General features: G+C 41.5%; 1 protein-coding gene across 1 annotated transcript in view; it reads left to right on the top strand.

Moving 5' to 3' along the window:
• The window catches only part of EFCAB7 (EF-hand calcium binding domain 7), a 57367-nt gene extending 48917 nt beyond the window's left edge, over positions 1-8450 (top strand). Inside the window, exons 12-15 of the mRNA XM_015416179.1 lie at positions 2839-2987; positions 4271-4480; positions 5800-5907; positions 7015-8450. Of these exons, the coding sequence (XP_015271665.1) occupies positions 2839-2987; positions 4271-4480; positions 5800-5907; positions 7015-7089 (542 nt within the window). The 3' untranslated portion in view covers positions 7090-8450. The remainder of the gene's footprint in view (positions 1-2838; positions 2988-4270; positions 4481-5799; positions 5908-7014) is intronic.
• The last annotated feature ends 3928 nt before the right edge of the window (positions 8451-12378 follow it).

The following is a 12378-nucleotide window of genomic DNA, read 5'->3' as shown; positions in this document are numbered from 1 at the left end:
TTCCATGAAGTATTCCCTCCAGTCTAGCATTCTTTTCATTGAACGAGCATGCTAGCTAATTAGTTGTCTCATTTCACATCGTAGCTATTTCAAGGAAAGACTCACATTCCATGATTCTCTATAACAGTCTCAGAAGAGAAGTCTCCATAAAATTTCTGTGTGCTGCAATTCCATGCAGCAATAGATTCTCATCCTAAATATTTTGCAGCATCTATTTATATATGGGTATGTATTCGATGGTAATTTTCAGAACTTTTTAGAATTTAATAAAGGGGCAGAAATGTAGACATTCTTTAATGTAATCACCTGGATCTTAAGTACTGCAATACTATTTCTGCATACCCCAAGAGAATATTTTTGAAAAAAACTTTGTTTCAGCATGGCAAACCTTTGAAATTGAGGTGACTGTTGAAAGTACTTTTGGATAGGGTACTGAGATTGATTATTCAAACTTTTTTTTAAATCCCACTGGATGGGCCTAAACTTTTGGACTGTGGCACTTTTCCAGCATTTGCATTGTGTATGTTTGCTTGTACATATTTGAGAATCGGAAATGCAGAAGAGAGACAAAGAGAAAGCAAGAGACAAAAGATACCAGTCTCCAGTCTGGTGGAGTGGTTAAGAGTGCAGACTCTAATCTGGGAGAACCAGGCTTGAGTCCCCACTCTTCCACATGCAGCTGCTGGTGTGACCTTGGGTCAGTTACCAGTTCTTTCAGAGCTGTTCTCTCACGAGCAGTTCTCAAAAGGGCTCTCTCAGCCCCACCTACCTCACTAGCAGTGTTCCCTCTAAGCTGAGTTAGTGTGAGCCAGCTCACAGTTTTTTAGCCTCTGGCTCACACATTTTTGTCTTAACTCAGGAAGGATGGCTCCAAAGCAAAATAATTTATGCAGTAGCCAAATTGCTCGCTCACAACTTTAATGAAAGTAGCTCACAAAGTAGAATTTGTGCCCACAAGACTCTACAACTTAGGGGGAGCATTGCTCACAAGGTGTCTGTTGTGGGGAGGGGAAGGGAAAGGAGATTGTAAGCCCTTCTGAGACTCCTTCGGATAATGAAGGGTGGGGTATAAATCCAATCTCTTCTTCTGCTTCTTCCTTTGTTGTGCATTTTTGGGAACAAATGTGGCAATGACACTTGAAATAGGTTTGTGTGCATGTTGAAGTAAACAGCAAACACAGTGGATGGATTACATGGCAATTAATCAGCTGGAGGCTTCAAATGAACATCATAAATCTTGAGTTCAAGCAGTTTATAACAGCATTGGAAAAACTGGTAACCTCTTTTTAATAATACATAGTAAAGACTAAGCATTGCTGTCCAGAGAAAAACATTTTTAAATTCTGTGCTGTAAGAACACTTCAGGTTGCTGACACTAAAACACTTCATTAGTGTTTCATACTACCAGAAGTGATTTGAAAATTACAAGAACTAAATTTGCTTTTCAATAATTCTTTCCCCCAGTCTTGGTCTGGGTGTGGCTGGCTCACTGTAGAAAGTATTGCCCCTCGTTAGAGGGTGTATGTGGTCTACACCTGTGCTGTATTTAGGCTGCACTGCTGAGCTGCAAACAAATTCCAGTTTGCTGCAACAGTCACAAGCATGATTTGTCATATCTATGGACTGTTTAGCTCCTTCCTTTCTCAGGTAGAGTGTGAAAAAAATTCTAGCTGCCCTTGATATCCCCAAATGCAGGCAGCACCCAGTGAATTGTTCCTCCCCCACACACACACAAGCTAGGATTCTAAGGGCCAAACTAGATGTCAGTGTCCAGCACAGGAACACCACCTTTTAAAAACATAATGTGGGCAATTTAAAACACCTGAGAAGGCCCAATCCTGAGCAGGCCCACAGATGCAGTGGGACAAGGCACTGTTGTCCCCCCCCATATGTCTTTTCAAGTGCTGAAAGAACCATGTGGGGGTAGGTGATGGCCATTTCGGCATTTTAAAAGGCATGCAGGGGATAATAAGAGTACCTGGTTGCCGGAAAATGCTGCTGGACTCAGGACCAGACTCTCTACTGCCCCTGTGGAAGACACAGCTCCCAGCAGCCCCACCTCCACTGACATAGAGCCTGGCAGACTCTTGGTCAACAACCCAGGACCCTTACCTGGCACTCCAGCTCCTGGTATAGGTGGAGGAACGAGCTGGGGCCCAGCACTGGAATGGCCCAGTGAAGACAGCAGCCTCCACAGCCTCAGTGGAAGCCAGAGCAGCCTGTACCAAGGCAAGCCTCAGCAGAAGCCAGGGTGGGTCTGGAATGGCCTGCAGAAAGATAAGCCAGGGTAGAAGACAGGGCAGACCCAGAGAAGCCTGCACCAGGGCAACTAAGCCTAACAGGAAGGGCCAGGGAGAAGCAGGGGCAGGGCTGAGAGCTGGCAGCCTATCCCACCCAAGCCCTGGCATAACTAATAGGGTAGGAGGGAGGGCAGCTAGGGGGCGGGAGGAGTGACATCCAGCAGCCTAGTAGGTGTGCCAGGGGAGGAGTGACTCACCACCCTCCCTCAGAGAGAGGTCCTATATGCCCAGGAAAGGGGTGGGGCTATTTGGACCTTTAAAGGCAGGTTCTTGGGAAAGGCCAAGGAGGAGAGAAGGACACAGATCTAATCAAAATCATAATTATTTTTACACTGCCACTTTACAGAGTTTCATAAATTAAAAAAACACCCTGCCCCCAAGAAGCTTGCAACCTACGTTTTGACAGAGTAAGAGATGGAGGGACGAGAGGAAGGACAAAAGACGGAAGCCAATTTTTGCTTTTCCTGTACAGGTTTGCTTTTCATGGTTCCCACTGTTACTTGTGAAAATAGGTGCTTTATGTCTTCTTTTAAAATAGAGAATTTTGAAACAAAGAACAATGAACTTACAAAACAGGGATTTATGGATCTGAATCTCATGGAAGCCAGTGACCGAGGAGGGGATCTTAGTGATCTTTGGATTACTTTGATGTCAATGGGCTACAATAAAGCAATGGAGTTGACAGAGGTATGATAGATAACTGGATACAAAGAATAAGCAACTATAATGTTTAATATTTCTTCATTGTGTAAGTGGCTCTTCCATTGGATCTAGTGAACCAGTTGTATAGTCTGACTATATCTACATGTCTCTGGTTTCACACACTAGAATTTGAGCAAAGTATTATATCATAACTTGGATAGAAAGTTAAATTGCTGCCATATCCAATATTATTTTCCAAAGTAAAAATATCACCCCTGTCACCAAAAGGTAAAGCGTTATATTTTCTAAAGTGGGACAAGAGAAAGCAACAAGATTGGCAACTATAGGCTAGAATTAATACATTCACTGGGAAGACCTGCAACGGTGGTGGTGTTTCTCGCACTCATAGTGCAATCCCAAGCAGAGTTAACACCCTCCTTAGCCTTTTAAAAAAAACAAAAAAAACCCCAGTGTTAGATCGCGCTAACAAAGGACTTGTACAGTGATTCAGCAAGTGATTCAGCTTTATTAGAAGTAACGAGCAAGCACTAACTCAGTAAGAAACCAGAACAGAAAACAGTGGGAGCTTATGCTCCTTTTAAACATAACCGGGCTAATGTAGCCACGCCTATTTACAAATAACAACCAATGAGATTGCTAGAATAAAGACCAATGGGAGTCTTTCCCTCCTAGGGAATGGTATCGTTCTGATTGGTCGCTGTTACGAAGCGACCAATAGGAAGTTCGCTCAGAGGAGCCCTGGTCTGGCTCGAAGCTTAACAGGGGAGTCCTATGAGGTGATTCATGTAATCATTTCAATACATTACACCCAGAAAAGTAGCTCTGTATGTATGCATTCTTTATCTTTTTTTCATGTATCCATGGCCTTATGAGAATAAGCAGTCTTCCAGTTTAACTTGGAAATTTGGTTCAGGTATACTTGATGCTATTTGATTGCCAAAGCAGCGGGCTTGCATGTTCCTGTTCCCATTTGTCTTAACTGTGGTGCAGTGTTACATCTGTGCAGGGATTGTTGCAATTACACTGACCATGGTCCTAATTATGCCGGTGCAGACCTAGCACAGCTATAGGGAAGGGGTGGCGCAGCATTCTATGTGTTGAAAGCTTCTTATTCTGATTACATTGCAGTTTTGGTTTCCCAGATAATACCAAAGGTCATTTTCAGTGTAATTTCCCAAAATCTTTTGTTTCCCATTGTCCTGCTTTGAAATCTCTGCAAATAAATCTTGGTATCATAGTCAAAAATTGAAAAGGTAAGGAAATAGCTCAATGATGGGAATAATGATTGTATTTTCCTTTTCCAATAGGCATGTCCTTTTTCTATTCATATCTATGCAGAAAAGTGCAAACCCAAAATTAAACCCATTTGTCTGGAAACAAGTGGCGGGCAACTTAACAAAGCCATTTGTATGAATGTCGTTAATAAAGGAGATGCTAAGTCAATGGATAACAGTGAAAATATAATTACTTACACATATAGAAGTGATGCACGGATCACTTCTGTAATTGAAAACAAGGTATTGTATTACATAAATAATGGATTAAGCTTGTACAATAATTTTCTTAGAAATATGTATTTGTACTTTTGCTTCTTGCCTAAGATGTTAAAGTTAGGTCATAGCCACAGCAGACCATACCTAATTCTGGACCTTCCATTTTAGGATTCTTGTGATCAGTGGTTTGAGCTGGAACTTGTATCCTGATGCTGAAAATATTCCTGTATTGATAAAGCTAAAGGCCAGGTTCATCGTACATAAATTTAATTGTATTTATTTATTTTTTAGATTTAGATTTATCTACTACCCCTCTCCCACAACACAGGGCTTCAGGTGGTTCACAACATTTTAGAAGACATACAACAGAACCATAAGGTTCATCATTAAAACAGTTAAAATCTTGACATTCTCCCAGTTCCTAGAAACATTCCAAAGAGAAACATCTGGCAGACCACTAATTGCTGAAAATAAAAGGATTAGCTAATGGCCTGCTGGAACAATTCCCTCTTGCACACACTGCAGAACCTTGACAGGTCCTGCAGGCACCTGTCTCCTCTGATAAAGCATTCCACCAGGATGGGGCTATGGTGGAAAAAGCCCTCGCCCTGGTGGAAGCAAGACAGGCTTCCTGAGGACCAGGCACTGTTAAAAAAATTGCACAATGTTGAGTGCGAGCAGCATGGGGGGTTATATCAGGCAGGCGGTCCTTCAGGTATGCCAGTCCCAGACCATTTAGGCTTTAAAGGTTATAACCAGCACCTTGAACCTAATCCGGAATTGGCAACCAGTGCAGCTGCTTTAAGATTGGCTGTATATGGGTAGACCGAGATGAGCTGGTCCAGCCTGGCAGCTGCATTCTGGATCACCTGAAGTTTCCAAAGTATCCCCAAGGGCAGCCCATTGCAATAGTCTAGTCTGGAGGTGACCATGGCATGGATCACTGTGACAAGATCAGGCTGGGCCAAATAGGGGGCCAGTTGGCAGACTTAGCATAAAAAGTACAGTGTTGACCTGGCCACTGGAAGCACCTGTTTCTCTAAGGGAAGCAAGGAATCAAGTCACACTCCTAAGCTCTTTACTGAGTCCACCAGATTTAATGGGACTTAAGCCGATGCTGAGACTTAAGCACACACAATCCATCCCAGCTCATCAAGCTTCCCCCCTTCCACTACACAAGCAGCTACTAGATTACTGACTGGAGTTGATTGCAAGGAGTATATAATGCAGTTGAACATAAATGTAGTAAATACTTTAAACAATAATACACCAAGACAATGAGACATTCTGCTGATGGATACTATTTGGATATCTTGAAACTAATATTGTTTCTCCTCTTACAGACTGAAGGCAAAACAATAATTCACATCAACAATGAGAAAAGTAAAAATTGTGTGAATAATAGGGGACTCAATGCATTTGCTGTTGAAGTGGCACCCAGATCCATGATGGTAATGCTGTTCATGAAATCATAACTCTAAGTTCAGAGAAAACTATTTAAGTAGTGTTGGTTGAGAACACCAAATTGAGAAAAAAACAAAAAAGCCTCAACACACAAGAAGAATTCCAGGTTTTCTGTAATCCCTGAAAGCTGCTCCTGAGGGCCAGGAGACCCTCAGAAATAGCATGGGATGCAGCACAGGGGTCTGCAGATGGAGTAGGAAATTTGCAAAATTTACTCACAAAAGAGCATCTTTGAGTCCAGCCCATAATACTGCAATTCAGAAAAAGCAAAAATGAGAAATGTTTTAATGAAGAAAAAGAGATAATAGCATTGATTTTGAAAACATGTTATGATTATATGATTGAGGTATTTACACTTGAGGCCAAATTATTTTGCATGCTGTCATGAAATTTGTTTTCCTATCGTACAATTCTGCATAAGGATTCCATGTTCATCAAAACATTCATTTCATAAACAACATAGCAGAGAGTCACATACAAGGATCTCAACATAGCTATTTTGTCATTTCCTGAGAGAGAAGCTGTCCAGACAAACATCCCCCAACAGCACAGCATTTGGGGGTGGGGTCTGAAGGTTTGAAGAAGATTTTAGGATGCTTGCCATTCATTTTTTAAATATGTTTCCCAGTTACCACTTCTCCCAACAGCCTCCCCCCCCCAGCAAGTAAATTTACTTGAGAGAAACAGCAGAAGATCTCCATTTGAAGAATCGTATAAGAAGGGATATCTTTCCTGCTCTTTAGTAATCTCCTCCTCAACCCCTTCCTCCTAAGCTACACTGTATTTTGTATGAGAGATGAAAAATATTTACCAATCATCAAGGTTGCTTGTATGTGGCTCTGTGGACTATTTATTATAAATAGTACTGAGCCGTTATATATAAAATTATTCTTTAGACTTTAATAAAAATGATATAACTATCCCTGTCTCTCAAGGAAACTATGGGATAAAAACTCAAGAACAGATTAAGAAAAATAAAATAATTTATGTGTTGGAAATGTTGTAGTAAATAAGTGCCAGATAGCAATTGAATGCTAAATATGAATAATGGACAGCTATGACCTTGTTCCTGTTTTTTTTAAACATATATACAGGTTTGTCAGCATGTGATGCCACTGAATGAAGAAGAAGAATGGATATACAACTGTGTTTATTCTATTTTATCTTAAGCTATCATAGTTACAGGGTGTGGGCTCACAATCAATAGAAAGGAGAATCCCACACAGACAATGGTGTGACCCTGCCAAGCCTTGGAATGGGATTATTAGTTTCCAGATCACTGTACCTCAGAAGTCTTGTGCTATAGTGCAGTTGTCCTGGGTGCTGAGGTCTGAAGGAAGTGAGTAGGAAACTGATCATCCATGCCTGAAAACAGTAAAAACAGAGGAAATGTTTTTACCTCTCTGTGCCTTTGTTGTATGGGGAGAATGCCCGGGGTGGGGGTGGGGAGTATGCTTAAAGAATGTATGCCTCGTGTGATGCATCTCTGGACCTTAAGTTCAGCCACCCAAAGTATTATACAGGCTCTGTGCCCTTTGCAGTTTAAAGAGTGTTTGGGGATGAGATTGTGATTAATTAGAACTGAAGGAAGCATTTTTCCTAATCCCACTTCCATCCCTTTATCCTTTTAGCTTCAGAATGGTTGGAGTGTTGGTGAATTAAGATTAGGGGCTGCACACATCATAGCATGCCTTTCTCAACCCTAATTTCACATCCCACATTACTATAAGAACTGTGGGTGACCTTGTTGTGCTGCTCTGCTGATAGGCACTCAACCTATTAGAAAAAGTGAAGAAACAGCTTTGGGTCCAGTCTTGTACTACTCTTTAATATGTGAATTACCCGATAAATCTAAATTTTGAAAATTGATAATCTGCCCTTTCTTTTGAATAGGCATTGGGCTCTTGTGGTTCCATTCATTTTACTTTCATGTGTCTGTATGACAAACCATTGCCTGTTTGTGTCTTTCTGTACCGTTTCCCATAACTGCCTGTCATAACCAAGAGAGTGTAGCCTTTTCGCCCAATCCAAACATCTCATTTGTTATGTATTTCTGTGTATCATGGCAGACAGCGATGTTTAATATGAAGATGACAGTTCAGATCACTTTTTCTCAGTTCTGATGAAAAACTGGGTCGAGCTCTCTGATTGCTGAATCCCTACAATCAGCAGGCTGTGAAGCTTTCTCTTTGGGCATGGCAACTGTCAATCATGCCTTCATAATCTAGAGTCTTTATTATTGCTGATCATTCCACCCTTCACTTCTCTTGAAGACTGTACAGAGACTCTAGCTAGTGCAAGAATGCATGGGTCCATCACATTCTCAGCCTTATGGGACTTCAGCGACATGTCATCTGCACTGCCTTCCTGAATATGCTCGTTTCAATCTACAAAGACCGTGGTAACTTCCATATCTCAAAGACTCTCATCTGCATATTGCATTCCGAAATCTAATCTATACTACTGTATGTCAGTGTTCCGTGCACCTTGGTGTTTAGTCATGCCGGCCACATGACCACAGAAACGTCTTCAGACAGCACTGGATCTTCGGCTTTGAAACGGAGATGAGCACCGCAACCCTAGAGTTGGATTCGACTGGCTTTCGAGCAAGGGAACCTTTACCTTATGTCAGATGGAAGACTGCCTGATTATACTTTGCAGGATGCATACAGGGAATGTATTTTCAATGGTTTATACACAAGAGTGAACTTCATTTTGGGATGACTGTTCAAAGCCTGAGCCAACCACCTTTTGGAGGCAACATGTAATGACATCATTCTGTTTGCAGTAACTTTTTGTGGTGAATATTAAGCCAATATCAAGCAACATTTATTATGATTATATTCACTGTATTTCTAATCTATATTTTATATGTTCTGCTATCTGTCCTAAATTTTCAGGATAGAAGGGGTTAAATCTGAATAAAGAAATAAGTTGTGTGTCAGCTGAGTACTGAGAATTTTGAACTCTCCTTAATTATATGAGCAACTGTGCACTTTTAAAATCCACTTTAAAGAGTATACCATCTAAGAGCTTTGCCTATGACTAAACATAAAATTGTTTCTGGCCAATTTTGTAGCAGCTGCATTTTGGTAACTGCCAAGCAACCAAGTAATTGTCCAAGGCTTTCACTTTATTTTGCAGGGGATAGAGAGTTAGCAATTGTACATTTATTGAGGACCCAAGTACTTTCATACCCCCAAAAAAACAGTAATTGCTTTTAGCAAGGGAGCAAATATTTAGAAGAAGAGGAAGAGATTGAATTTATACCCTGCCATTCACTACCTGAAGGATTCTCAGAGCCGCTTACAACCTCCTTTCCTTTCCCCTCCCCACAACAGACACCCTGTGAGGTAGGTGGGGCTGAGAGAGCTATTTCGAGAACTGCTTTTGAGAGAACAGCTCTGAAACAACTTGTGACTGACCCAAAGTCACACCAGCAGCTGTATGTGAAGGAGTGGGGAATAAAACCCAGTTCTTCCAGATTAGAGTCCATGCTCCTAACCACTACACCAAACTCTTATGTTTCAGCTATTTTTAATTGTGGTCTTAACAAATGCATTGACATATTATTTCTAAATCCCTGTTCAACTGAAGGAAAGCTATACCACTGTTGCACATTTTATAACCTGTTGGCTGCCAGCCAAGGAGTCTTGAAAACTACAGTTGTGTGCATGGGGGTTATTGATCTCAGACAAAGAAATCTTTCACAATGCCACAACAGACCACAGTTCCCAGAATTTTCTGCGGGACTATAACATTCAAACTGGTTTAAAGTCTGTAGTACAGATACGTTCCTGGTATACCTTAGAATGGGGGTGTCAAACATGTGGTCCAGATATGGCCCCCACAGGGTTCATAGCTGGCCCACGAGCAACTGGGTCTCTTCTGCTTCCTTCTCCCTCTCTCCTGCTTCCTTTTGCATCACAGCTTGCTTTGCCAGGCTCTCTCAATTGCACAGAAGCTACAGAGTAAAGCCTGTCTTCCCTCCATTGGCTGAGGCTCCCCCCTCCCTTGTGGAGGGAGGGAGGGAAAGTGCGAGAGCCTGCTTTGCAAGGCTCTCTCAATTACACAGCAGAGCTACTGAGCCAAGCCTCTCTTCCCTCCATTGGCTGAGGCTCCTCCCCCTCGTCTCCTGGGGAGAGAGGGAAAGAACAAGAGCTTACTTTGTCCCGTTCCCCCAATCGCACGGCAGAGATGCAAAGCACCTATAAGACCAACAAAGTTTTATTCAAGGTATGAGCTCTTTGCCTCTCTACAGACAGAGAGTGTATATTTTGTTGGCTCATTATGCCAAGGCTCTCCTGGGTGCAACGGTTCCCCTCCTCTTTTTCACTGTATTCATGTCCTCGTGATCCAGTCTTTCTCAGTAGGAAAGCAATGTGAACTATTTAGATGAGGAATAACAACAAGCCAGTGAGGTGGATTAGGCTGAGAGTGTGTGTCCAGACCAAGTTCACCCAGCACATTTCCTTTGTAGACTGGGGATTTTGAACTTAGACTTCCTAGATAGTAGGCTGATACTGACCACTATACATTGCTGTCTCTCTATTCTTGCACTACCTCATACGAGCTGTAGTTATTTCTGTGGGGAAGACTATAGTTTTGTAGACAAACACATAGCCCTCAGTCTGTGATAGGGTGCCTTCACTTGGCCAGCATATGAAGCAATTTATGTACAAAAGTTTGCAATGCCCTGACATTTCATGTTTTCCCCTGGGTGGTGGGCTCAGAGCATTGACCGTGAGATTTCTGTAATGAATGTCATAAATCAAAAGTAGGTTTGCAACTTACAGATACACACCTGAACAACACCTGAATGGCATACTCAAGATTGCTACAGCACAAGCATTGTCTCCAGATTTTGATGCAATAATTCAGAGCAAGAGGTGTCAGTTATCAGAGACTTAAATAAAATATTGCAAGAGTGTTAATGTTTAAGCATGTTTTAATTTTAAGTTTAATTTTTTTTTAATTGTGTGCTTTATAAAATTCTATCTCAGCTACCTGGCATTACATTTTATGGCATTTATGGCATTGATTTATGTCAGATCCAGCACTCATAATGAATGAGTTCAACACCCCTGTCTTAGAATAACAGTGACATTGTTGTTGTTCAGTCGCACAATCGAGTCCGACTCTTCGCGACCCCATGGACTAGATCCCGCCAGGCCCTCCTGTCTTCCGCTGTCCTCTAAAGTTTGCTCAGTTTCATGTTCGTTGCATCGATGACACTGTCCAACCATCTCATCCTTTGCCGTCCCCGTCTTCTTTGACCTTCAATCTTTCCCAGCAATGTGACATAGCCTGGGAATATTTCAGTTTCTTGTGGCTTCATATCACACAATGTAGGCTGTCTTCTTTGGGGTGGGGGTATAGTTGTAACACTAAAGGGGAGGGGAGTCTAACCACATTATTTTAAAAATTCAGTGCTCTGCAAATACTTCAAATTTTGGATATTTTTATTGCATTGCAAAACTCCAGTCCCTTGCTTATTAACTTGGAAGTAAGCTGTATTGAGCAAAGTGAAACATTTTTTAGAAAATATGTATAGGGCTTGCCTGCTTCTCTATGTAAAGACATGAGGCACTTGCAGTAGCCTGCTGAAACAAGTTTATATTTTAAATCGGATATCAAATGTATATGACCTTGCCTAAGAGAGTGCAAGAAGTCTCAAAAATCTATATTTATCCCACAGCCACTCTTCTACTCTGATTTCTTCTGTTGTAATGGGATACTAGGCAAGTAAATGTCAGTTATGAAATTAAAACCATGCTTAGTAAAGTGCAGAGACTGGCTCAAGCTGTTCTTACTGGTTCTTGGATTAGGTGCCTACATATGTATTTTAACCTGTACAATAAAAAGAAAATATATTTTAAAAGCAATTTCAAAACAAACATTAAAGCAATGTTTTCAGCATGGAAGATTAAATTATAGTTTAGCATCATTTGCAAAGTGCAAGATGGATATAGAGGGACACAACTCACGATGAGGTGAAAATTCCTTTTCTGGTACCTCTTCGCACATTTGTAGGTTATGCTTTGGTTGGGTCGGACTAGAGAAATCAATCAGCACTCCACCTAAAATGTATCAATGAAATTCAGATATGTTGACTGAACTGTGTTTGGGAATTGGTAGAGTTTTCTACTGCAGGTTTTTTGGAGGTTTGTTGCAGAATTTTTGGGTCCATGTAAAAGGGTTCTGAGGGATGGAAAAACTATGCACCCTTCCTTTTCTTTGGTCTATACCCCAAATGCTGAAGGAAGGTGAGTACCATCTGCAAACAATCATTGTTTTGTCATCTATATACCTATTTCCCAAGTGTGACCCCCATCTGTGGATACCTAAATCCTAGGATTGGGACCACACATACCTAAACCAGATTTTTCTGCAAACTTGGGTGACCCCAGGCCCGTAGCTACAATGAGGACTCCTGGAGCCCGGCCCCCTGCATTCCT

Source organism: Gekko japonicus, unplaced genomic scaffold (genome assembly GCF_001447785.1).
Source record: "Gekko japonicus isolate JY-2015 unplaced genomic scaffold, Gekko_japonicus_V1.1 scaffold479, whole genome shotgun sequence".
NCBI lineage: Eukaryota > Metazoa > Chordata > Lepidosauria > Squamata > Gekkonidae > Gekko > Gekko japonicus.
The sequence above is the reverse complement of the archived record's forward strand: the minus strand, read 5'-3'. Positions and strand labels throughout refer to the sequence as shown.